Source organism: Mastacembelus armatus, chromosome 1, assembly GCF_900324485.2.
Source record: "Mastacembelus armatus chromosome 1, fMasArm1.2, whole genome shotgun sequence".
NCBI classification, from domain to species: domain Eukaryota; kingdom Metazoa; phylum Chordata; class Actinopteri; order Synbranchiformes; family Mastacembelidae; genus Mastacembelus; species Mastacembelus armatus.
The window spans coordinates 2,793,680-2,821,105 of record NC_046633.1 but is presented as its reverse complement, the minus strand read 5'-3'; the positions used below and the strand labels follow the sequence as shown (position 1 = coordinate 2,821,105).

Sequence of the window (27,426 nt, the reverse complement as noted above, 5' to 3'; positions counted from 1 at the left end):
TGGTGACTGAGGAAGAAAAGTAATTTCTTTCCTGCTGAGTGATTACAAAAAAATCTCTAATTCCCACATAGTTGAAGTATTACAATAAGTATTTCAACTTTTTCAGGTAGCTGGCCACATGCTGCACAGAAATGGGTTTTGGACAGTTGAGTTTGTAGTTCTCAGTTTGTACTTATTTAGGTTGGACTACAGCTCTCCTCACAAACAAGTTCAGTCCAGGAAAATATGTGGAGTGGGAGAAGGAAGCCCCTCTGTTTGCCAAAGGTGCATGACTCCACTGCAGGCACTGGTTGTGCTGGTATATTTAGTGCTAATATTACGGCTGGTGTGTGTGGGAGCTGGTGGGTTTTATAAGGAATGCACTGAGTTGCTGGGAGTTTGGCTTGTTATGCAGCCAACCTGTTAAGTAATGAGACACCAAACAGTCCACATTTTCCTGGTAGATTCCAGTTCATCATGCCAATTGTTTAGTATGCTCTATATTTAGGGACAGTGGGTGACTAACATAATCTCTTCTGTGAGAACATCAGAATTTAATATATCCAAAAACTAAACTCTGATCCCCATTAGCACAAGTCTGAGTGAACTTAGTTGTATGAAAGTTGAAATGACATTTTGAGTTCTATTTTAGACAGCACAAATGTTAAAGACCTCGCAGACTCTCACAGGAGTTTAAGGTTATTTTGATTAGATTGGTTTTTTGCTCGGGTTAGAATCAGGCAGAGCTCTGCTGGGTATTACGTCAGGTCACTAAACTCACTGCTCCACTGCTACGGAAGAAGTGAACACAGTCCTCAGAAGAGATTAGGGTTAGAACACCTAAGTGCACCGTGTGTGTGTGTGTGTGTGTGTGTGTGTGTGTGTGTGTGTGTGTAGGTGCTGGTCATAAACATCTTCAACTGTGAGGCTTTTTGCGAACTTTAAAAAATATGTTAAGCAAATATAATAATTTATATTAGACACATGTATAGAGAAAATATCTGGTTCCCTAATAGCCAAACAAAAAAACAATGGCTTTGTTGATAGTTCCTTAATGTTCCTAGAAAACATAGTTTATTAAATAGTTGGTCCAGAGGTGTCACTGTGTGTGTATCCAGGTTATAGCATCTTCAACAAAGACAAATATTTAACCATATTATAAACCCCTTTCCCTGAAATCTATTATTAACTGCACAACATTTACAGTAACTATGAATCATAGTTCAACCAAACCATATGTGGTGAATGATTCAGGGATTTTGAGTAAAAGCTTTTGAGTTTTACCACAAATATATTATTGTTTGACATATTTCAGCATGATGTTCTCAGTACTGACATCCGCACTGTGCTCGTGTTCACCTCTTCCTCTTTCTGCTTCCCTCATGACGTTGCTATGGTGACCAGCTGTCAACACGGTAAACACATGCTGTGTGTTTGTTGACACTTTCTCTGTCTCACGTCTTGTGTTGCTGTGTGTGTGTGTGAGTGTGTGTTGGTACCTGTTTGTCTGTTGACTTAAGGGCTTATTATATTTCATCAGCAGATTTTCACAGTATCCCAAGGCTTGCATGTGATATACTATATACAAACACAGATACAGTGCACACACACACATCTTCTCTCACACAATCCACAAATGCTCTGTCTTACACACACACCAGCACTGATCCGCAGTGTCAGCTGTCCTGACCTTGAAGATAAATACACCCTTGAAAAACCTTTCTGCAATTCATGGCTGCTGATGGTCTGTTATATGAGCAGCATTTCAAAGGATTCATCTCAGGCTGCATGGAAATATAGATATGGAGTCAATATGTGTTTCACACACACTAAACACATGCTGCTCTTTGTCACACTTTACTGGACTCATTGTGTCTTTTTCTTACACTGTCACCATCACACTTTCTCTTTTAACTTGCACCACTTTACCTCTCTCTCTCTCTCTCTCTCTCTCTCTCACACACACACACACACACACATAATTATCTCTTCCCATGCCTGTTTTTCTTGTTCTGCTCATTTATGCCTACTAATGACTTGATCTAACCCCAACCTGCTCATGACTTTGAAGCATTCAAGTAAACCACCTCTTATCTTAGTGAAAACCCTCAGTCAACGCGAGGCCAGAATCACAGTGAGTGTAACCCAGTGAAAATCTCTTCCCTTGTTTGAGTCACTGAATCACGAAACATGTTTTTTCTTTGCTTTGTCGGTCCATGTTTGCAGTCACTGATGATGCGTTTCACGTGCCGTAAAGCAAACAAGAGGCTGTGGTGCAGCACAGAAGCTTAAAGTGGCTACGTATTTCCCTTTTACATCAGACCTGCAGCTGTTTTGTTCTGATCCCAACATAAATGAGTCGTTATATCAGACTAAACACTGTGTTGTGTGATGTATTGACATACAGTAGGAGTGAATACTTCTCTGCCCCATTGCCCATTGTTTAGAGTCTGAGGTGGAATTGACATCACCAATGAAAATAAAATGGATTATGATTGATTAGAAGTTATAATCACACTCAACAACCTATTTGTCTTCCTGACTATCTACGATTAGACAATAAATCATGGGTGTTTTCTCTCTCTCTCTCTCTCTCTCTCTCTCACACACACAACAACTTTGCTGACATCTAGTGTTACAAGGTTTAATTACCTAAGATTTACAGTAATGTTGGAACTGGCTCCATTGAACTTCATCCAGTGTATCCCTGTGGAATCATTTCAGCTCTCGACTGTATGTACACTACAACAGAAAGGTGAGCGGTCAGCATTGAGTCAGAACGTGTTTGTGTAAGGGCGTGTGTGTGTTTGAAGAGTGATGCTAGTGTTTCAGAGAGTGTGTACTCTCTGCTTTAACTGAGATAAGACGTAAGACAGTAGAGGAAAACTGTCGGCACATGCTGCAAACAAAGAGTCGCCACTGACCAGACTAACTGAAGGAGCCAGAGAACAAAGTTTCTCAGTCAGACCCTTAATATGAGTAGATTATTAATATTTACATTACTATGAGTTTATTATGAAAACTGACTGGACTCCAACCAGCCCAGTATCATTGCTTAAGAACAGGTGGAACCCAGAAAAGAGATAAATCAGACTAACAATTGTTAGTGAATGCTAATGAAGCTCTGTTGGATCTTTACGGAGGCAGCGGTGTGTTAACACAGGCGCCATGACACTTTGTCAAAGGAGTGTTTACAGCTTGTTCTGCTGGCTCCTAAAAATAAGGCTGATACAGGTTTGAACTGACGCCTACTGTAAATTACAGTTGCAGGCTGCTTCCTGTGGCTCCTGCCTGCAGGTTCTTCATTAACTCAGCTGCATGTTGAGTAGGGTGGGTGAGAAATATGTGATTCTTTAAACTCGGCTGCACGGTGGTTGTCCTCAAACTGAAAGACACGATGGGCACCTCAAAGCTTCGAAGTGCAGCTCAGGAGCCAGTAAAGGTCCAGAGTTAAGGGCCTGCAGCTCCAGAGAGGATGAGAGGATGGGAGCTGATGAAGGAGGGTTAACTCCACAGTCCTCCAGAGGAGTAATGGAATCATTGCTCCCAGTTCAGTGATTATTTATTGATCAGTGGTGTTGCTCCCAGTTTTTACTACAGCTTGCTCTGGTAGAGGAACTCTGAAAGTGTCCACTCTTGAATGAAACTGAAGAGTCATTGCATTTGCAGGAGTAAAGATGATCCTGAGCTGGAGAGTTTGCACAGGTGAATATTTTAAACCTCCCACTGTGTTAATGCCAGGGTTAATGCCAGGGTGGGCGTACCTAAGGTATTTCAGCACACCGCTGCCTCCATCAACATCAGGTCACATATTTCAGCCACATGACCGAAATGAACGCACCGCCATCTGGCATATTAGGGGAACTCGCGCTTCCTGTTGCCTGTTTCCGCACTGTTGCGCCTGAACGCTGCTCCAGACGCAGTCGGTGCAGTCAGGGCGTCAGTGCGGGCTCCGGGAACCGATTTTCTCAGGACAGAAGTTAAAGTCTGTGTTCGTTTGCATTCAACAGCTACTCGTCGACATCATGTCGGTGCCGCAGCAGTTAAGAGGGGAAAGGTGAGTGCGTTAAATCACCAAACACTGAATTAATATGCGTATGTAGCGCAAAGTTTCGCTTTATGGCGCTTACAACGACCGATAAACTGGGCAGTAAAATATCAGTGATCCTGTATTTTACTGCGTGTGAGCCAAGTAGTTCTAGTGTAACATCAGTTTGTCAGTAGGTTCAGCTCAGTTCATCTTTTCTTTGGTCAGTGCGTCTAAAATCCAACAGGGTCATGGAACTAGGGGGCGTGTGTTTCTGTAGATGTGCAGTGTTTTACAGAGGTTTTGTGTTATTGTGCTATTTTCTTTGATAAATCAAGAGCAGGATGTTTCATGGATGTTTCGCTGATGCTTCATAGACACAGACACACAAAGATGAATCCTCCTGACAAGTCACAGCCAAAAGTCAAGTTGCGAAAAAAGCCTAAATATGCAAATGACACTGCACAGGCTCAGATGGATGGGTGGGGCTTTTTACTGATTTTTGTAAGTGTGGAAATATAAAAATAATCTGTTTAAATTACTTAGTGACTTTGATCAGCTGCCTGGAAACATCCCTGTCAGTGCCACTATTGCTGACATCGAGGAGAAGAAAGGCTTCATCGACTACTATGTAAGTTTCGATTCAACCACAAACTTTTAACTGAGTCTAGATTTGAAAAATGTTGAGTTCAAATCTGTTTCTCTCTTTGATTCAAGTCTCTGTTCTGTCCCTCTCCCAGAGCTTTGCGATCGAGGTGAAGACGAAAGGAGACAGTAAGTATCTGATCTACAGGAGGTACCGAGAATTTTTCAACCTCCACCAAATCCTTGAGTTCAAATACTCCCCTGAAGACCCAGAAAAGCCTGGTCCCAACACCTGCATCCTGCCATCTCTTCCAGGTGAGTGTGTGAGCACTGACAAATGCAGTTGTCACACAGATGCAGTGTCTCATTCTTTACATTCTGATTTTAATCTTTTTGAGAAACTATCTGAGCCAAACTATGTCAAACCTCATGACCCGGACATTCATGGTCTCTGATACGTTGCCTGCCTGACCAGATGAATGTTGGCTGAGGATGTCAGACCTTGAGCTTCCTGCTAGATTGTGATGTTCATGATGCAACATTCAGTCATTTTGCTTGATGGTTTGTTCCACCTGGATTTCTTCATCTTTCATTTGTGTGTGTCACAACACTCCAGCTCAAACCCATGCAGGGTTTTAACACAGCACTGTTAATGTTACTTAACCCACTGTTCCCCTGATGACTGGTAAAGATGAGTGAACCTATTAGTGTAGGTTGGGTTCAGCACTGCAATAGTATCCTACAAAGTGTGTAACCAAAGCACGAAGCAGCAGCATAGAGCCTGTTTCTAGCTGACAGTTTCTCTGTGGGTACTCCAGTAGACAGTGACAACATTACTGCAACACTACAGCAAATCCTAATAATTAATCCTAATAATCTAAGAATATCATCCAGAAATTAGTGGACGAGTGCTCCTTTTCTACAATGAAGAAAATAGGAGAAAAGTGTTTTGAAGGGTTTTCCTTGTATTTTCATTACCACCTCTCCACTGCCTCCAGACTTGAGTTGGACATTGTGTATTTGTGAAGGTGCATATGCAGATGATAAATACACACAGTTGATTCTCTGTGAATTTAAGCTGCTATTATAGGTTATAGTTCTTTTTTTAAAAATATCATCCAGTGTGCTCTGAAAGTTATGACACTGTTGCAGGCTGCAAACAACTCATTCATTCTTTTCTCCACCGTAATGAAAACGTAACTTTTAAAAACAGAAGCTAATAATTGCATTTCTTTTGGTTTAGTGAGAAATAGGGCAGGATCAGCAGGGCTTCTGTAATTTCCACTTTCATGGGTGATGGCAGTAATTTTGCTGCATTGGTGCTCTGCTGCAGACTGAATACTGCATCATTTCTGCCTTGTCACTCTCTAACCTTCACCTCCAAATGAACACTCATTCTCCTGTGCCTCATGCATATGGAGAGGAACAGACACTGGGGTTATGGTGACACCTGGCTGTGTTTTCTCCCACTGGTAGGAAGAAGTGAAACCCACCTGAACGTGGTTTTAAAACAACCACATCCCGCTGCATGTCAGACACAGATGTTTCATGTCTACGTTAAATCTCTCACGTAAAGTTTGGTGTGCAATCACCTCTCTGTAGATCAAAACTATTCAGGCCACGAGGGTACAGTGACAGGATAATGTTAGGTTTTCTAAATGAACTAATGTGTCTGTTGAACCCAGTTAATATAAAGTTCTTTGAAACATTTTTCATACACTTCTGCCTTGCAAACTCACACAATGCATTAACATTAACATTGATACTCTATTAGGTTGTTTTCAAAAGTTATACCAAAAGACTGTAATAAGTAATAATCCACAGGGACTCACATTCCCATTAGACAGCAGAAGGGCAGATAAATGCTAAAGGGAAAATAGAGAACTGTAGCAAAGAGTTCCAGGCAGAGACAGAAGATGTCGATTCATCTGAACATCTATTTTCAAGTGCTGGCAACAGGTGATGGTAAAGGAATGAGCAGAGAAGTGACTCCATCGAGTTGGCTGGTAGGAGCTGTAAGTCTTTCATCTCGTCCACCTTTGCCCCTGAATCTCTTTCTGGCCTGTCATGCTGCCTGGAACACCTGGAAACTGAGGCAGCAGGGCGCTTACGAGGGCTCGGAGCTGTACCTTGGCTATGTTCAATGTGAAGTAGCTGCAGCTGGATGCCAGGTCTCTTTGCTCAGTCAGATAGAAAATATCCACCCACACTGCAGCTAAAACTTATTTTGGCTGCCATAGCCTAGTGTACTGTATCATTCTCCAAGCACCTACAAATGAGCGATTGTTAATTAAGTTCAGAACTTTACTACACCTGCAGTTCTTCTACCATGATCTCCATTTCCTTCACCATCATCATCCTTACCTCAGCATGGAAGATGACCAGACACTGATCCTTCTTCTTATACGTAGATGTGAACATGACAAATGGCTCAGCTTCCTCTGGCCATCAGCCTGGCAGGTCACTTTCATGGGACCTCATGCTCCTCTGGGTTCCTCTACTCACTTGTCATGTGCAGATGCTGGGTGCTGCACCTCAGACAGTCATAGTGTGAGAAAGTAGTTTTTCAAAGAGGCCTTTGATTTTTTTAACACTGCATTTTATAGTCACTTCTGTTCACAGGGAAACTATGACAGAGGCATATTTTCACAGATTATGAACAATGTGATAGACACCTGCAGAGCAGCTGTCCAACATACTGCAGAGCAGCATGGAGCTAGCTGTTTGTTACACCTGCTGTTCACGGTCATAACATTTGACGTGCTATTTGTCCCTGGGTCGTGATTTTTCATTGAGCTACTGGGATACCTAAAGATTTGAGGATAAGGCAATTCATAGAAAATCCAACTATAAACTGTTTCAAACACTGATACCCACAGGAAGCATCTCCCACTTTGTGCTTTCTACAAAGAGCACTGGGAACAGCAAGGCAGTATAAAGCTGTGAAATGATAAGGAGTCGTGTTGCATAAAAAGACATAATAAAAATGAGAAAGAAATAGAAGGAGCAAATGCAACTAAGACAAGAAGTCAGGGTTTTTAATAATCTAAGAAAAGACACACACAAGAGCTGATGTTAAATTAGATTAAGTGCTGGGGGGAAGAAGACTGGCCACAATAAAACACAATGGGTTTGGAGTTGGAGACTGAAGAATAGTATTTAAATTACAGGTATTTAAATAAAAGTCTCAGGTGCTGTTAGTATGCCAATTACACACACAGCAGTTTGTCTGATGCAGAGAAGCATGTTTGCATCCTTAGTGCTTTAGCTTTGCTACCACACCACATACAAGATTTTCACATGACAACATAGATCCATGCCCCTGTCGCTGCCATGCTGTTGCGTGTTTGTCCTCTTGTTCTCATCTGCCTGTTGGCTCCAGTTTTATTCTGCAGTTCATCATTTTCCCATAAGTCTGTCTGTCTGGGAGCCGCTGTCAGTGTCTGTATTGATTGTCAGAGGCTGGAAACCAACATCTGCACGAATAAAAGCTTGAAGGCTTTGAATGGGCGGCTCTCACCATCGATTTGGGAGAGATGAAGACAGAGTGAGGTGTGTGTGTGTTCGTGTGTGTGTGTGTGTGTGTGTGTGTGTGTGAGTGTGAAGAGAGTTCTGTAGAATCTGGTTGCAGTGTAAACATAATTAAGTTGCTACTAATTTATTTCTGCTTGGACTCAAGTGACTTCAGAGCAGCTTGGCTTATTGCTGGATGTCACGTTTGGGTGTTGTAGGCTGGAGCGTAGAGTTTAGCTGGTGCTGCTGGCTCCTTGAGGCTGTTCCTCTCAGTGCTTACAGATGAGTACCAATGTTAACATGCTAACATACACTCAATGCGAACATGCTGATGTTCTGCTGATTTATTTTTTAGCATTTTCAGTATCTAAGGGTAGTGTGTTAGTATGTTAACATTTGCCAATCATAGAATGACTGGAGTTATAAACTCATCTTTAGAGTACAAAAGTAAAATGGAGCTTTCTTTTGTTTGGCTTTACTAACCCCTCATTCGAAACCAGTATTTATTATTTATGTAACCCAGAATTATATTTCCAAAGTAGCCTCATCTGTCTCATCTTCATTGTGCACCTGTGGAGTTGCCTTATGACTGGGCTTCTGCCAGAGCTGATCTGATCCATTAAAACAAGGCTTCTGTTGTTCTCTGAGCTCTTTACTGTCTTCTCTGCTCCCGTCTCTCTGGCCCTAAGTGGCTCTTCCTTCCATTGATATTTACTGTATGTGGCAGAAGGGGTTTGCCATATACAGTAAATGTGCATATATGTGTGTGTGTGTGTGTGTGTGTGTGTAAATTTGAAAGTCAAGGTCAAAATTAAATATAAAATTACTTTTTACGACTGTGAGGTGTTTGCCCATGTCATAAAAGTAAATGTAAAGTGTACAAAACTATTGCACCTCTGTTTAACATAGAGGTTACAGTACATCACACTGTACCAGTGAAAAACTCAGGTATCACTAAGTTTTTCTTTTCCACCTCTTTTTGTGCACCACTGATACAGAACACTGGACCGTCGTGAACATTTTATAATTCATACAAAATAAGCCTTTGTAGAGTTACAGATACTGCATTCATCTCAGTCATAATTTTTGTTTTTCTGTGACAATATTTGAGCCAAGCACCAAAGCTTTTATTGTGAAATTTTTTAATATAAATTCTTTATATAGTTCTTTCATTGTCACTTGCTATATTGGGAAAGTTCTACTTTTCTACAAACTCTGATTTAGCATCTGCCACTGAGGAGTGCTGGATAATATTAGATGTGATGGGTTTAATTGCAGTGCCAGATCTCATCAGGATGGTAAGGGAATAAGAAAGACAGGGGCGAGAGAGGAGGGAGACAGACGGGGGAATGGGTGATGGGTAGGAGCAGAAAAAAAAAGGAAAAGGATGTTGGCCTGTTTGGTCAAATTGAAGCAGTGTTGACTAATGAGAGTCATCTAATTGAAAATAACCTAATGCCAGAATCAAGTTTGTTGCTTCATTTTTTCATTATTTCTCGGTGCCATTTGATTTTGTTTTGTTCCTATTCTGTGTGATAGAACTGATGTTTGTTGTATGATAATGTTTGTCTGGGCTAAATGAATCATAGACATTACAAAAGAAAGCTGAAATAGGAACTATCATGGGATAGATTCAAGGTCAAAAGAGCATGTATTTAGTGAGGCCCTAGGAGACTGAAAGATTGGAGTGAATGATTCATCAGTGAGTAAATGAGTGAATTTGTGTCTGCAAGTGATTGAGTGAGTTATCGTGCTCAAGAGTGAATGAGATGAGAGGAATGGAGAGAAGTGAGAGGGCTGAATATTGTGGCCGAGGGTCATTAAGACTGTGCTAAATTTGATTTAACAGCAGTGTTGGATGGCCTGGGATGAATTGTTAAGGGGCCTGATTTAGAGCATTAGACGTCTGAGCTGTGCCTCATCATTTTTGACTGGACAAAGTGTGATATTAAGGATGAAGGGTGATATGTCTTAAGAAAGATGTTTCCTAAAGGAGTATTTGTATAGTTAGGGGGAAAAGTAAGTATGGTCTTTATCTAATTATGGGCCAGATGCGTAAATATCTCTGTAGTCACAGGACTGCAAATATACATGCATACTTATTTCATCGTATTTCTAGGGCTGTGCATATGATTGGTTCTGCTTTGTAAATCTCACACATAGTAAAGTTGTGCATTGGCATAAGCCTGAGTTCCATTCACACAATTAACCACAGATGGATGTAGACATGCCCTTAATCAACTATTTGCATAAGAATACCCATGTGCTCCAAATGGCAAAGGAACAGTGCAACATCATTTAATCACACTGGTGGAGCTCTTAATGCCTCACATGCCTGAATATGATCAATACATCACTGTACAGTATTATACTACATATAGTCTCAGTATTATACTACATATAGTCTCAGTATTATACTACATATAGTCTCAGTGTTATACTACATATAGTCTCAGTATTATACTACATATAGTCTCAGTATTAAACTACATATAGTGTCAGTGTTATACTACATATAGTCTCAGTATTATACTACATATAGTCTCAGTGTTATACTACATATAGTCTGTGTTATACTACATATAGTCTCAGTGTTATACTACATATAGTGTCAGTGTTATACTACATATAGTCTGTGTTATACTACATATAGTCTCAGTGTTATACTACATATAGTCTCAGTATTATACTACATATAGTCTCAGTATTATACTACATATAGTCTCAGTATTATACTACATATAGTCTCAGTGTTATACTACATATAGTCTCAGTGTTATACTACATATAGTCTCAGTGTTATACTACATATAGTCTCAGTATTATACTACATATAGTCTCAGTGTTATACTACATATAGTCTCAGTGTTATACTACATATAGTCTCAGTGTTATACTACATATAGTCTCAGTATTATACTACATATAGTCTCAGTATTAAACTACATATAGTGTCAGTCATTTATCCATCATTCATTTAAAGTCACCAGTCAGTCTAACCTGCATGTCAGTGGACAGGGACAGGAAGCTGGAGTTCACCCATACAGGCATGGAAGCACACACTCAACCAGCAGCTTCGACTCCGCTCTGAGGTGACAGGACTAACCACTGTGCCACTGTGCCAGTTCATTGAACACATGTATTGTGTATAAACAGTCATCACAAAGGAGTTCGTGTGTCCTGCCTAGTTCTTGTTAAGTTTGGCCTTACATAGTGCTTTATGAGAAAAGATACAGCAACTAAAATGTATAGGGAGTATGGAAATGACCAAAAGTCGAATAAAAAAGACTAAAATGGAACAAACAACATAAAAAACTATAGCAGAGAAGAATTAAATTATGTCAAGTTGTGCATCCACAATTGTTCTAGCAGATCTCCTCCGTTTGTTGCTGCATTGCTAAGCTTCTTTACCAAACATAAGGGATACACCCTTGTGTTCCCTACATTCATTCAGACCCTTGTGCTTTCACAGTGTGTGTTTAAATTCCTTCATATTTTAACTGCAAAAGCTCACATGTAGTCAGTAGATCTGGCTACAAACCTAAAAGAATTGCTTGTATATTGCTTTTTAGTCTATTCAGTCTGTCACCTTATTTCCATTTTGAAATAACACTGAGCTTGCTCTTTAAAAGTGTGTATTCACCTGGTCTAAAAGTACAGCATGTGTGAGGTGTGCTTATTCCACATAAATACCAGTTTATGTGTGGGAAGTGATGTTGGCTTTAATTACAGTATACATCTGACTCCTGGTCTAAAACTCATGCTTGACTCAGTGGTTTTATTTCTGCACTTTCTTTATTGTTTGTTTAACGTGTTTCTCTTTAGGAAAAGTCTTCATTGGCAACAAGAAGGAGATTGCAGAGAGCAGAATCCCTGAACTCAACACGTACATGAAGGTAATCATGTTTCATTTCATGCACAGTGAGGTCTTTAATTTTATGCAAAGAGTTGCTGGCATGCTTGGTATGTTCTGCAGCGTTGCAGTGCAGTAGCCTACAACTTGGTGGGCTGAACAATGCTGTAGGTGGATAAGCACTGACTCGGATATTTTAGCTGTAGTTTGCAGATCGAGCTCAAAATGTAGGCGTTGCTGCTCTCTTCTCTTTGCTCTGCCCTGTGCCCACATCACGTCTGACTGACTGTATTTGTGGGACTTTTGACATGTTTCAGTGTTGCTCCATCGCTAAAAACATGATCAGGTTCTCTTTCTCCCACTCACTCACTTCTGTTTTCTGCTTTACTCTTTTTTCCTGCAACCTACATGGTTCTCACTTTGCCACACTCTCTCGCCTTCACTTGCCTTGCACTTGTAATCTTTCTCGCTTCATCTCCTTTCTCTTTATCCACTCCTTCTCCTCTTCTCGCTCAAGTCTCCCACCACCCTGCTTCTCCCACTCCCACTCTCCCGATTTCCCTTTTTCCATCTGTCTCCATCTCCTCCTGTCTTGCCCATTTTCCACTACAAAAGATGCCTCCTCATCTTTTATCCCATTAATTTTTTACTTATTCCTTCTCTTCCTTTCTTTTTTCCCATCCCCTTCCCACCTCCCCATGTCCCATTCTGGCTCGCCCTTTTCTCTCCCAGAGGTTGTTGGGTCTGCCAATATGGTTCCAGCTTGATGAGGATCTCAGGATGTTTTTCTACCAAACAGACCAGGACAGCCAGCACCAACCACGGGCCCTCAGGCGTCTCCGCCCACCTACACGCAAAGTGTAAGCCCCTGCACCCTTTGCTAACAAGCAGACGGACTAGTAATGATGTCTGTGTTAAACAGTTAGCTGAACTCCTTTAGCACCAGACTAGATGTGACTAAATACGAAGTTATCTCCACATTGGTCCTGATTAGTTTGCAGTGGTATGTAGTATATGAACATCATCTAAAGATGCAAACAAGTGTGCAAAAGTCACAGCCTTGGTGAATCAGGTTTACTGGTCATGAATTACTGTTTCTCATTGGTATTTTAAGGCCTTATTGGTGACACATATACATTTATTAGTGAATAATACAGTCTCTTAGTAAAAGAGACTTAGCCAAACTGTGACCTTAATCTGTGAAATATTAGATGCATTTTCATCACCAGGGTTGTTAAATTGCCTCTTTTATCTTTTAAAAGTTGCTATAATTAGTATTAATCTAGTGCCATTAAGTATGGAGGGTTAATAGGAAGATGGTAGCTTGAACCCTTGGGGAGAGGAAAAGGATGGGAGATTTCCCCCAGAAAAATAAATCCTGCAGAGCTGATTTCATAAGTATTTAAACTGACTGCTCAAATGGAATTTAAAAGAATGAGCTTTTCAATGTAAGTTGCTCCCATTTAAGACTTATAGACTCAAAAAGAGGAGGAGTGACGACAAAACTAAGCACAACCACATTCATTCATGAAAACAGGTAAACCAGTTAACAGCACATGAACACACACATAAACCACATGTGAGCATTTTGTCCGGTGTTGACATTGTCCAGGTATTTACCTGAAAACTGGCAGCTTTAGCTTTTTATGATACAGCTAATCTATAATACTTATAGTACGTGTTTTACTATATAGTTTTACTGCTGCCATGTTTATAGTAGAGTCTATACCCGAACATGTGCTGCCTCAGTTCCTCCCATCTCATCCGTACATCTGTCCCTCACCTTCTTAATGGGTGGGTTTGGTAGTGATGGAGCACTGAGGAAAATCCACACAGACTGTTTTAGTGTCTACTTCCTCATTTCTAACAGCTCTTCTGGCTTCTGATTAGCCCATGTTCTTGTGGTCAGGTTACACCAGCAGGACATGTGGTAAAAGTCGACTGTCTCAATAGGAAATGATGCAAAGGTTGACTCTCATTACTTCCTTTGCTCTGACCTGCCTTCATTTATGTACGTGTGTGGTTGGTTGGTGTGTTTAGAAGGAACTCTGACATTTCCTCTTTCTAATGTTAGCACATAGTTGATTTTATCTTTGTCCAAGAAATGAAATGCTTTTCCAATATTTACTTTACATATTGTCCTCTTTTATGAGGAGCTTCATTCAAGCTTAGGAAGAGTTTCCTTAACAAAGTCAGTGTTATAGCTACATCTGTTTTGATGAAAGGTGTGAGAATGGACCTATTTGGGTATTTAATTACGGCTGACACGGTGTCTGTGCGGTCTTTGTTTCAGGTTTTTTAGTTATTTTTCACATAAATCTGATAGAGTACAGCAGATGAACTGCTCATAAATGCACCTCAAAGCATATTTCTTATGCTTTAGGTTTATTTTCTTCTTTTACATGCCTGTAACTACACGTTTGTGTGTTTGTTATCTCATCTCTAATGCATGTGGCCTCCAATTTAAAACTGTGTATGTATTAGCTTTAGTTAGCTAAATGCTAACACGCGCATACTAACGTCTGCTAATTATTAATTAGTAGAATACAATGAAACAGTGTCATCTCTCAGTGAGGCTAACAATGCACAGACTGGGTCTGACAGAAGCTACAAATCAGAGTTTGAGGCTGTAAAAAGCCTTAAAGAATGATGCCTCCTGTTATTGATAACACATGCAGACAATTTCACCTTATATTGTCTCTGCCTGCCTCTCTTTGTCTTTTAGGAAGACAGTCAAACCAAAGATGGACCTCTTCTCCTCCCCCAGAGCAGAGGTATGTGCTTTTGCAATTTTTTGTTGTTGTTGCTTTGGTTACAAGCTTCATGGCCACCCAATGAGTAGAAACCTTTAAGTTAAATGCCTATGTAGAGCGTACTACGTTAGCCTGAAGAATGGGTTTTCCATGTGATGCCATATAGTGTGACTGTCTGTCATGACAGACACACACCTGCAACTTCACTTTCCCTCCTGCAGAACTGCAACCATTTATGAAACTTACAAACAAGGCACGTAAAAACACACACTCAAAAGAAACGACATACGTAAACATATCGACTGATGTGAAGAATCAATAAGGATGGATTAATTTGTCAAGTATAGTATCACATTTTTCTCCTCTGTCTTGCCTGTGACTCTGTTGACCTCATCAATAGTTCCTGCCTCGCTTCACTTCTTTTTTAATTTCTGTATCCATCTCTCCTATCATATTATCCTCCCTTTCCCTTCTTGCTTTCTCCCCTCTCTCTTTTCATCCCTTCTCCTCCCCTTAAGTTTGTCCTTGTTTCTGTTTCCGCTCCCCTCCCTCTGTCTATTTCCAAGGCTGCGACCATCCCTCATCCCTGTCCCCCCTCCTCCTCCTCTTCTCCTTCACATCTTTTCATTTTTATTCCATTCACACCCTCTGCTCCAGCGTCGTAAGAGACAGTTTATACTCTCCAGTTGCTTTATCTAGAATTGACATGTTTGTGTGTCTTTGTAAGGTGGTGTAGTTGGTGTTCATCTGGTGTGCAGCGGGGGATTACAGTGAGGGTGAAGTGGTAATGACCTGCTAATTAAACTCACTAAGGAGGAAAAAGAAGTGGCTGACAAACTGACCTGTGAACACACACTTATGAGTGTCCTTAGTTATTCCCTTAAATTTTAACCTTCACAACAAAATGCTTAACCCCCAACTCTTTACCAAAGCAAAATGTGAATCTGCAGACAGACTTTGGAGAAGTGAGGAGCAGCTAAAATGTCCTCACTGCTAAGGAACACAAACTCGGCACATCTCATGCACTCGCTCAGTCAGGACCATCTGCCTTGTAGTAACTGTGTGTAATGTTTGTGTGGGAGTAATAATGTTGACAGTACAGTGAGACTGATGGATGACAGCCATCGCACTACTGTATTCCTATTTGTGTGCATTCTTGTGTCTACAAATTATATTTAGTCTCTGTGTATTATTGTGTTTAAATAATAGTTCTCTGTTATTCCGCTAGTAAAGTTGAATTTTTATTAAACATATAGTGTATACTGAGCCAAGGGGACCCGCAGTAAATACGTCTTATTTCTTTTGAGTGGATGTCGAATTATTTGAAGGATTTTCAAAAGTAAAGTTAAAGTAGATTTTATTTGCAATAAAGGTTAGATGATTGACAGAAAATTCATCTCTATTTTTAAAAATAAATTATCATTTTTCTTTGTTTATTAGGGAACTGAATATTTTGGAGTTATATTTGGACATAATGAAACATTTGACAGTGTCTCCTGACTGGAGAAACAGGAAATCATTTTTTCTGTTGTCCAGTATTTTACTAGAAATGTCTTGACAAGCTAGATATTTTTGCAGTATGAGTGTTTGTGTGTGTGTGATGTATCTTTGCTCGGTTGTATAGAGGCTACACTGTGTACAGGCTGTAATGTGAGTACAGTACATGTCTGCAGGTGAAGTGTGTGTGTTTGAGTAGATCTTGAACTATACTGCATGTGCTTTATCCTAAGTGTTTCGCTCTAACCCAGCAAAAGGTGCACCGAGCTACACACAAACAGGTTGTATCTCTGGCTGCACACCCAAGTGGTCTCTTATTGCCAAACTAAGAGAAACAACTCCATTTACTCCCTCCTTGTCTCTGCCTCCCCTCTCTCCCACACAGAAGTAAAACATTGGTGTACTCTACTCACGAAGCTGCCAGCCTACTCAACATTTATTTTAGCTCCTGCTCTCCTTCTCTCTGGGAAAAATGTCTGCTCCCCTCTGTGTTTATGTGTGTTTGTGCATGTCCTGCAGTGCAGAGCAGGGAAGTGGCTGCTAAACTTTGTACAAACAGTGATCAATGGCTGGTCTGACCTGTGATGGATAAGAGGAGAGAGCAGACATTTGCCACAGTGGAGCTGGTACAAGCATTAGCGTTCATGCAACAACACTTCATTCCACTCCACTTAGCATTAGCTCAGGCTTAGCCCCAAACAGTGTGATGAATAATTGCTATTGGATGTGGCACAAGGTCAATGGGACAAGCTACTCATGGTTACCATGAGATTTTAACAATACACAAGCTAGAGGGTTGATTCGCCTGATAGGAAAATTTGGGAAGAGACAAACAACAAAGCAAAAATAGATAAAGAGACTCCACAGTGTGTTGTTCAGGGCAAAGGATGTAGTACAAAAATACAAAAAATGAAAGTAGAGATAGAATTAGCTGGTGAAAACAATGAAGATGTTCTCAGGACTTAGTGGAGACAGTTATGGAAATTAAAAGGAAAGTTGATAGTGGCCTTACATTTGTCAGGTAGACAGAATGCCAGTGTTGCTGTGTTTCTGCTGAATGTGTTAGAAAGGCCATTGTTGGCTAAACAGTTCAGCCAGAACAACTTAAACTGTAAATCTATAATGTGTCAGTCGTCAATTGAGAAAGTTGGAATTTTGCTAAAGAAATTGAAAATAAAGGTATTGATGCTAGTGATTTAACTGCATCCACCACAGAATAACCCAGATTTAATGGCATCAATTGGGTTTTAGCTTTTCAGAGGTCATTGGGTGTTTCCATCTAATTAACATGCAAAATGTTCACAATGTACAGGCAGCTTTTAAAATCAAATACACAGACATGAAATATTTTTAACTGAGGAAGAACATGAGCTTTACCAATTCCCCAATACGTATTGTGCTGTTGGTGCTTTGTGTGATGGCTACAGAGCCAGAGTGACTTGCACAGAGTCCTGCAACCTGTGCTCTTCCTTATATGGACACACATGCATATCGTGTGATCCTTCTCTCCAGGCCTGCTAGGAAGTGGGCCATCTACTTAAAAAAATACACTTTCATTAAACGTCAGGGAGAGAAAAAAATCTCATTTCTCATCTCCACCTCCCTATTGCCAGACTAACGAGCTGAGGGTTGAACAAGCTCATTAACGTGGGGTCGGTGCGAGTCTAATTGTACCGGATGATTGCTCCTGTGGCTGCCTGAACCCAAGGGTTGTGTGGCTCCATTTAGCAATCAGCTTTATACTGGTATACTTCTGGTACACTACATACCTGCCCTGGATAAACTACAGTTTGTATATACAGTGAAATGTCTATAGCTCTGGACCAATACAGAGAAGTCATTGCAGAGGTTATGGCATTCACACACGTGTGCTGTGTTGCACTTGTAAGGATGGAACTAGCTGTTTGCTCTTGCTTCCTCTATATCAGGTGATCTCATATAATTCACACCTTAGTTCTGTCCACTTTTACTCTCTGCAACGATCTCAAAAGCCAAAAAAAACTAAAACCACAAACCACCTGTAGGAGTGTGCAGGGCTTTTAGTTCAGTCCAAATGTTGTTGTTGTGCTCATTGCTTCTTCCAGTTGACTGATCCTTGTAGGTGGGATGTGTAGCTAACTGTCCAGCTACAATAATGACAAATAGAAGAGAAAATGGGAACCAAGGCAGGTGGTCTTACAGAACTAATAAGTGCTATGTTGTATGTTTCTGTAATTTTCCTACTATGAAAAACAATTTAATTATATGTAGCAACTACTGCCACAGCTTCTGGGTCAATTAAAGCGTATTTCTGTTTCTACAAATTAACACACTAATCAAATTGTATGTTTTTCTCAGTGTGACTAATTATGAAATTTGTCCCTGGTATATTTTAAATTCCTTGTTTTTTTTTCTTTTCACACTTTTCACACCTATTCATTCATCTGTGAACTGATTCTCACCAACCAGCCACTTGAAACATAGCCAACAAAAAACAGAGATGTACTGAGTGTCTCTTTTTATGTGACTATTTAAATGGCACACACTCACACACTCAGATTCTGTGGTGTCCACACAAGTCGTTATTGTTCACTCGAGTGAGTTACCTGATTAGTTAGTAGCGACACAGAGAGTGTCAGAGAAGAAAAAGGAACAAATTGGATGAAAGTGAGAGAGTGAAATGGAAAGAGAGAAAAAGACAAGTTAAAGTAGAAGGATAAGAGGTGGAACAACGATGGAGAGGTGATTGGGTGGGAGAGAGGGATGAAAGGCAGTAAGGGGAATTGCTTTGTCACATTGTATTTGGTGTTGGAGATAGAGGTTTTTCGCCTCCAACACATTTTCATATCATATATAAATTACGACCATCGTCGGGTCAACATGATAATAAAATCACATCTGGAATAATACATTAATAATGGCAGCCTTGATTTCAGTGTGCTGGCAGTTCTTGTGTGTGTGTGTGTGTGTGTGTGTGTGTGTGTGTGTGTGTGTGTGTGTGTGTGTGTGTGTGTGTGTGTGTGTGTGTGTGTCTTCAGGGTAAAGGTAATCTCAGTGGATTTTTAATCCAGCCAGCTCCCTCTCTCCCCAGCTTCATTAATCTGCCACCAGCTTCAGTCTTTTTCTGTAGACACAGATATACACGTGCACCCACACCCAAACACACGTGCAGCCGCACATGTTTTTTCAACATGTCAAGTCCAATTTTTGATATTTCTGTTACAGCAATACATTTCCATTCAATAGCCGCCTCCATATGTGGTCGTTGTTATGACCGTCGTTATGTGAATCTGCTTTTCCTCTGCAGGATTTCAATTGCGAGCCCATGTACAAAGCAAAAGCTGCAAATACTACATGTGATGTTAAAGACAAAATCTTGATGGCGAGAAAAATCTTGATTCATTGTGATGCTGAATCCTCTCAGCCCTCAACATGCTGAGTTACTTGTCTTCTGTTACGTTTCTGAGTAGCTTCTCAGTGTTTGCAGCCCAGTGGCCAATACATTTGCTAAATCGATCAGAGCTACAATTTTAACACCTGTGTTGGTTGATTTTTTTTTTTTACCTGTCAGGGCACATCAAGCCATAAACCCTTCTGCACACTCAGCAGAGCAACATGAGCATATGTCTGGAGCTATGTTCACTCCATGTGCAGTGTCAGGGGGAATACTTGGCGTTTTAGGCTCTAAATGCTCAACTGTGTTTATCCAACTGAGAGCTAACTTAGTCTTTCATCGTTGGTACTGGGGAGTCAGTCACTTTGGATTCACTGAGTGTTTTGCTCTTTACTGGGAAAGAGGTTGATGAGGGCAGTGAGAGCGCCTCAAAACAATGAAGTTGCTGACCAGAAAATAAAAACCACTAGTTGAAAAAACGCTCTTCAGAGCTGAGGTGACAATTGAAGTTCTCTCACCGTCTTTGACTCATTCCCTGATTCTCCTGTGAACATTATCAAACAGGACCTCTCACTGTGAAACAACAAGCACGAAGATAATGATCTGTCAGTCCTCTGCAGCCCTGCACCACCACTTTTTTGTCTCCTCCTCATCCTCCTCCTCTTCTTCCTCCCCCTCTTCACCTCTCTCCCACTGCTGTAACTGGTCCTTGTTCTTTTCTTGGTCCTGCAGTACCTCCCTGATTCTTCAGTTCTCATTTAGTTTCACCTTTCTTTCTTTCTTTGACTGATTTTGCATCTACATGTCAGTACAAGTCACAGTGAAAAGATCATTGTTTAATGTGTGTGTGTGTGTGTGTGTGTGTGTGTGTGTTTGTGTGTGTGCATTTCTAATGGGCTTTTTTCTCTTAAGTCTATTCGAGAAGTCTCTGCAAAAGGACAGAAATAGTCTTAAAGCACCAGTAATGACTCTACTGAGTTCTACTTTAAATGCAAATTCAACTGTGGCAGGCTTTTACTCTAGACGCTGATGCTAACCCAGACGCTCGGCCATCCAAAGCCCTCAATTATACACACACACACACACACTCACACACGCACACATGCACACATAAAGACACTCGCACGCACACTTGTATTGCAGCAGGGCATCTCTTTAGGTTGTGTAACTTTTGCAAACTCCTCACACATCCCACACACACACTCTACCACACACACTTACTTGGATGCACACAGCGTTGAGATAGTACGAGCATACCATATGTTGTTTAAATACACAGCATTGTTTCAGCATTGTTTTTCTTGAAGTCATTGATCATGGAAAAGAAAAGGCTTACTGGTTCTATGTGAGTGAATATCTTCAGACTTTGCTCCTTTTATTCAAATGTATTTACTTTTCCAAGCTGTAAAATATATTTTTAGCTTTTCTAGCATCCCTTCTTTCTTTCTTCCTGTCTCATACGCATGCACACTCAGACCTGATTCTCCATCAGCAAAAAGTGTGTTAAGTCCTACCTGTCCGCTCTCACCGTCTCTTCTCTCTGTGATGAGTGTGTCCGTCTCTCTCCTCTCTCTTTCCTTTCTCCTCTCACTGACTCGTGTGTGTGCTGTTTCTTCTTTGTATGTGTGTCTGTGCTTGCGTCCCAGGCGATGTTTGACTTTCGCGGCAATGGCAAGGCGGAGTTGAACCTGAAGAGGGGAGAGGTGATCTTCCTGCTGCGACGAGTCAACGCTGACTGGCTGGAGGTAAGAACAGAGATAGAGTAAGAGTGGAAGAAGGAGGGGGAGAGAGAGAGTGGGAGGTTAGGGAAGGAGGAAAAGAGTCGAAGGCAGTCAAAGAGGGTGGAGAATAAGGGGTGGGAAAGATACAGAAGAGGTGGAGAGACTTAGAAGAAGGGAGAAAAATGTAAAAACAAAGATGTTGGATGTGAGGTGGAGATGGAGATGCAGAAATGATGGGACACAAGAGGAGAAGAAAGGGGGGAGGGGAGAGGAACAGAGAGGGAAACAAGAAAGATGGACAGATTCTACAGCAGAAATAGGCAGAGGGAGAGAGAGATGGAAGGAGAGCTGCAGAGGAGAGAGAAAGAGATGAGGGAAACAAAGATGAGAAGTGAAGTGATGAATAGATAAAAAACAAAATGAAGGGATGAGTAGAATAGAGGGAGGTTCTGTTACTGTCAGATTTAGAGACTGCATCACTACCTCCTCTCAAGTTTTTTCATAACATGACCAAAAGTATATGGACAAAGACAAGATATATTTCTAGTTTTTGCATCATGTGGCCATGAGTGACACAAATATTGGCCCTTTCCACCCATGTCCATAAGATATTGGACAGGCTCTGCATTTGACACCCATCTTTGTTTAAACAAAACCGTGGGCAGACTAGAGGGTATGTTTCTGGAATATATCTGCCCCAGAAAATAACTGACCTCAGCCCCATCGGACACCGCTGGCACAAACAGAAGTGCTGACAGGGACCTGGGCCTGATCTTCCAGCATCAGTGTCTGACCTCACTAATGCTTTTGTGGCTGCGTTCCTGCAGTCAGACTCTGTAGTCTTATACAGAAAGCCTTGTCAGAAGAGTAAGGGCTATTACACCAGCATGAACAAGGGATGACGTATCCATCAGCCCAGTACAGTGACCACAGAGCATCTTCACTGGTGTGACTGGAGGTGCCCTGCTCTAGTTTCCTCTACAGGAACAATTACCTAATGAACAAATGTCCTTATTACACCCCACGAGTGTCACGTGTAAGTCGTCCTTATCCAAAAACGGGATATGGGACATTTTAATTAGCTGCTCAACATAAAAATGCAACACTGGAACATTGGTGCCACTACATAGTTGCCATAGAAATTCTGCTTTGTCATAGAGTACTTAAAGAAAGGTCAGGAAATGTGTTTAATAAAAATGTGTGAGGTGCTCAGATAGAGTGTGAGGGAGAAGCAGGGAGTGGGTGAGTGGGAGAGAGAGAAAAGAAGTGGAAGCTGCTTTAACAAGAGAGAGAATAAACATCCTGCCCCTGGTTTTCTAGAGAGATCCAAAAACCCTAATGGAAAAGTTTGACAATTTATTTATCCTTATGCAACACTCCAAAATACTCTCTTGTTCTTTTTTAGCAACTTTGCATCCATGTTAGTGGCAAGTGTTTTGGGGTAGGTGAGGTTAATGCAACACTTAGAACTTGTGAAAAGTTGACTGAGTGCCTTTGATTTAGTCAGTGGACAGAGCGGCTGTGGGTGGAAAACGTGACAAATCCAGCTGGCAGACTGATGCATCAAGGTAAATGTTTCAAGCACAACAAAGTGGAGAGAAACTGCAGTTCGAGGTTTTGCAGAGAAAATGAGCTGCTGCCAATCAAACCGAAAATGTCCAATCCCATGGCCCCATTTTCTAGGCATTGAAAGTTGCACCCCATAGTGCACTATGGGAAGTGTAGGATGATGAATCACAAAAGGGGCTAAATACCAGGATGTCTTGTGCTGGGGTGTATTTTGATTATTAATCTGTGTTTGCAAGTGCAGCACTAAACACGTCAGTGTACACTTCCAGTACAGATTTGCATAGTCCAGTAATTTAGTCCAGTAGTCCAGTAATGTCTGATTTATTGGACTGTTGGGTTGAGTACAATAGTTTTCTGAAACAAAAGCTCTTTTCTCTGATTCTTTCTGTTTAATTCCCTCCAAACATATTTGGCTAATGACTGGATGCATATTATCAAATGCAAAAATATTTTCTGAACATTCGTTCCCCAGTTCCATAGTTGCAGCATCATAACTTTTATATTTCCATCTACAACTGGTGCATCAGAGTTGCAGAGTATGATACTGAAACTGCTTGAACCAGATTAACACATTCAGACATCTGGGATGTATTAAAAGGCTGTATGGTTGTACTGAGTGCTTGTAACATCAGCAGCATATTATGAACAGGATAATTAGTCAGGAAAACCTGTCTCTAGATGCACCTCCATGCTGCTTTACTCTCTTTTTCTCCTGTAAAGGATCAGACTGCATTATGAAGTGTCTTATCACGCTCTACTCTGGGACTCTATCCATTTATCCCCTTTTCTCATCAAATTCCATCCTCCTCTTGTTGTCTCGTTAGGGTACAGTGAACAATCAGACAGGTATTTTCCCTGAATCCTTCGTAAAGATCATAAAGCCCCTTCCCGAGAGTGACTCAGAAGGTGAAGGTGGGGGCCACACCTACAGCTGCCTGCGTTGCTTCTTTCTCACCCCCTCTGGAGTCGACACCAGGTCTGTTTGGAGGGTGATGTGTGTATATGTGTGTGTGTGTGTGTGTGTTTGCGTGTGTGCATGGAGGGATTACAGGAAAATGGGCCCCCGGGCACAGACATGAAAAAGCCCACTGTCCCACAATTTGTGGCTTTTTATAGTAGTTTTTCAGGTGGAAAGGTTAACAGCCCATTCAGGGTTTTTTGGGCTAGGGCCCCCCAGTGATCCAACGGGCCCCTTGGGCCTGTGCACATCCATGCGTCTGTGTGTATATGAGAGTAATTACTTCTTTAAAAAGAATGATTTAACAGGATGTCCTTTTTTAGATGCCTCTGGTTGTAACTTAAAATTAGCAAACCAGTGCTACCTGAATTTATTAATTATGTGGTAATTACAGCCCCAGGGTTAAATCTTTTAGCTGTGCATCAATGTTTTAAATGACTGCCTCCAAATAGCAGCATGCTGTAAATTTTAGTAATGTGCTTTAAAGAGATGATTGTATGTTTGTCTTTACAGAGATGTGTGTGTTCAAGAGGACCTCACCATCGAGCCAAAATACAAGGACCTTCTGTCTCGGATGCGGTAGGTCTATTCTTGGGAAATGAATCTTACAAAGGGTGTGAAGGGTGCTTTGTGTTTTATGTTACTGCATTTACATCAGTAAGGGAATAGTGATTGAGAGAAATGTGAGGATCTGTTTTTTTAGTGTGTGTTAACTAGAAAGTCCCTGTGGGTATTAATAAAGTCATTTATCTGTCCATCTTAAGAACTGATTGTTGTTTAGCTGCGGAGGGGAAATGATTGTAAGCAACCTTACACCTTCCCAAAAGTGTGATAATGAAATACAAAGGTGAGATATTTGACTGAAGCTTGGAGCGAACTCAGTGAAAAGATGTGACATTTGCACTATTTTTACTTTCAGACTTTCACATCTTCACATCATAATCCCATTAACTAGTCTGTCTTATCTAAGCTTTAGTTTGCCACTTCTTGTTCTTTGGGTCACAGAATTACTTACCTGAAAAAGTAGTAATTGTTCATCTGCTTTGACAAGCATTTGGAAAGTGTTTGACCTGTTTCACTGAAGCAATTTGAATACATTAGATATGCTGTTTTAAATGACAAAAAAGCAAAATCATTAAAGGTAAATTAGAGCTAATGCACACTGGAACGGATTTTCATGTGCAGCGTTTGTTCTTAAGGTGGTTGCTGACCTTCGTGACCACATTTTCACTGTTTTGGTCCTTCAGTATTTAGAGCATCTGGTGCCAGTGAAATTAGTACGTCCATTACTTCACTGGTCAGCCCTCAGGGGAAGCACGTTTAGCCAATGTCCACAGCAAACCTGTGATTTGTCAGTTGCCAGTCATCACCTCTTGTCAAATAGTTTCATGTTAGATCTCCATCCCACCCCTCCCACAGCACCATCATCACCACATGTATATGCTCATTATGCTACCATATCTTTTTCTCTTTCATTCTCCCTCTCCCCATCTCTCATTATCTAGTAATTTAGATAGGTGAGCACTATGATGATTATCCTACTCCATTTATAATCAGTTCATTTCCGTCGCTTATCTGCTCATTATTGTTTTTCTGTGTTCAGAGCTATTGTGCCCTGGGGTAGGATGGATAAGACCCTGGTCTGAGTTTTAATATGGCACAGCACTGTTGAAGGGAGGGGGTGCACGAAGAGAACGGTGGGGGAGAGGGTGGTGGTGGAGGTATGAGGAGATAATAAGTAGGAAAAGAGAAGAGGGCGTATTGCAATGTGTCAACCACGGAAGAGGAAGAAGCAGAGAAACGGTGTGTGAGAAGTGCGAATGCTGCTAAACAGTGTGTACTAAATGTAGTAGGTAAAAATAAAATTACTGTAAATGTGTCTAATGGATTAAAAAAAGTTAATTTCATAAATTGCAAAGGAGCATAACGTAACTTTTTATTTTTATTTATTGTGTATTTAAAATGACCGTTAACATTTTAAAAGCGTTACACATATTGACATTGCATCATACTGGAGAAAGTGACTCCAGTGATGCTGCTGCTAATAATCAGCTCTGATATGTTTTCAGACTAGATCAATAACATCCATCCATCTATCCATTATCTATACCTGCTTATTCCTTAACCAGGGTCACAGAGATCTGCTGGAGCCTAAATCAATACCAGTTTTCTTATATTTAAGTGTAAATAGAGCATACTTGTATATATTGTTTTTATATAAGTGAACTTAAGCCATTTTTACATGTTAATTTACATATGTCTATGTGGAAGTGCATGTATTCTATAGTAAATACCACTTGTCCTTCCTGCAGGAAGCAACTTGGAATATTTCCGTGTTGATCAGAGCTAATAATTCATCATGAGCCTCCAGGTGTCCAACAGAAAACCTCATAAACTCTGATTGTGTTTTCATTTCTGTTTTTCCTGTCGCTCTATTACTAATTCCTGGACGTAAAAATTACTGTTTGTTCATGCAAAATAATGACTATATAGAAGGAGGTTCAATCTGTACTTATTTGCCATTTTCTTTGGTGCAGCACATGTTTTCTCTGTGATAATTTTCACAGCGAAATTTTAATTAAACTGTAATGTTTCAACAAAAGCCCTGTGGGGGCAGTAATTTCCTTCACTGGAAATAAAGTGCAGGACCTTATTTTTAATATCATTAAGTATCTTTATTGGCTTTAACATTCAAGTAAATATAAAAGAAACATATAAAAGCGAATTTTATTCCCAAAGAACAAGGTGAATATAGCCCAACACAAAAATTAGCAAATAGTAATAATAAAAAAATGACCATCTCAGTTAAAGAAGTAAAACTGACACAATGACATAATAATAGAAACAAAATAATACTGGTAACTTCAGTGTCACTGCGTGAATGTTAAACAAATCTGAAACAGAAGCTTCTCTTGTCGCTGCTCTCTTTGTTAATGTAGGATATTTTAAACATCTTGGAGGCCTGGATGGGTCACTCATGTTTTTCTAAAATAGTTTCTATAGCATCACAAGAACAATAAAAAGAACAATAATTGGATTTATCTAAAATGTGGTGATTGTTTATTGAATTTCAGGAATGTCTTCCACAAGGAGGACATCGCTCTGAACTACCGTGACCCCGAGGGTGACCTCATCCGTATCCTGGACGATGAGGACGTGCTGCTGATGATCAAGGAGAGCAGACGTCAGCAGGGCAAAGTCAAGAGACCTGTCAATCAGTTTCCATGGGAACTGCACGCGACGTTGGCCTCTGACTTCTCTGTTTACAACACGGAGGCCTGAGAGGTGTAGGGAGCTGAGTCCAAGGGAAACTATAGGAAATTATTAAGTATTCTTATATCAGGACAATGAACTTGACCAAGTGATACAGTAATGCTGCTGATGATGCTGGTGTGTGGTTCAGCTCCATTCACATTAATAAATTCATTGCTGTTTCAGTTAATAACCAATACATTTCACTCAGTAATACGCTGATTTAATATTATTTTTACATGTGGCATGCTTCAGTTTTTCTCTGGATGAGGTTTATTTCTACAGAAACACTGCTTCAAACAATCACAAATACTGTATCTACAATAAAAGCCTCTTAATTTATCAA

General features: G+C 40.6%; 2 protein-coding genes across 2 annotated transcripts in view; one reads left to right on the top strand and one right to left on the bottom strand.

Annotated features, from left to right (window-relative positions):
* pvalb7 (parvalbumin 7) overlaps window positions 1–21,147 on the bottom strand; it is a 27,765-nt gene extending 6,618 nt beyond the window's left edge. The window contains exon 1 of the mRNA XM_026302923.2: window positions 21,095–21,147. The gene's annotated coding sequence lies outside the window, so the exon portion shown is untranslated. The remainder of the gene's footprint in view (window positions 1–21,094) is intronic.
* Window positions 3,862–27,426, top strand: ncf4 (neutrophil cytosolic factor 4). The gene is made up of 10 exons (XM_026302922.2): window positions 3,862–4,036; window positions 4,553–4,637; window positions 4,747–4,906; window positions 11,930–12,000; window positions 12,690–12,817; window positions 14,683–14,731; window positions 21,227–21,325; window positions 23,695–23,846; window positions 24,342–24,407; window positions 26,903–27,426. The coding sequence occupies exons 1-10, from the start codon at window positions 4,005–4,007 to the stop codon at window positions 27,108–27,110; spliced, it is 1,050 nt and encodes a 349-aa protein (XP_026158707.1). The 5' UTR covers window positions 3,862–4,004; the 3' UTR covers window positions 27,111–27,426.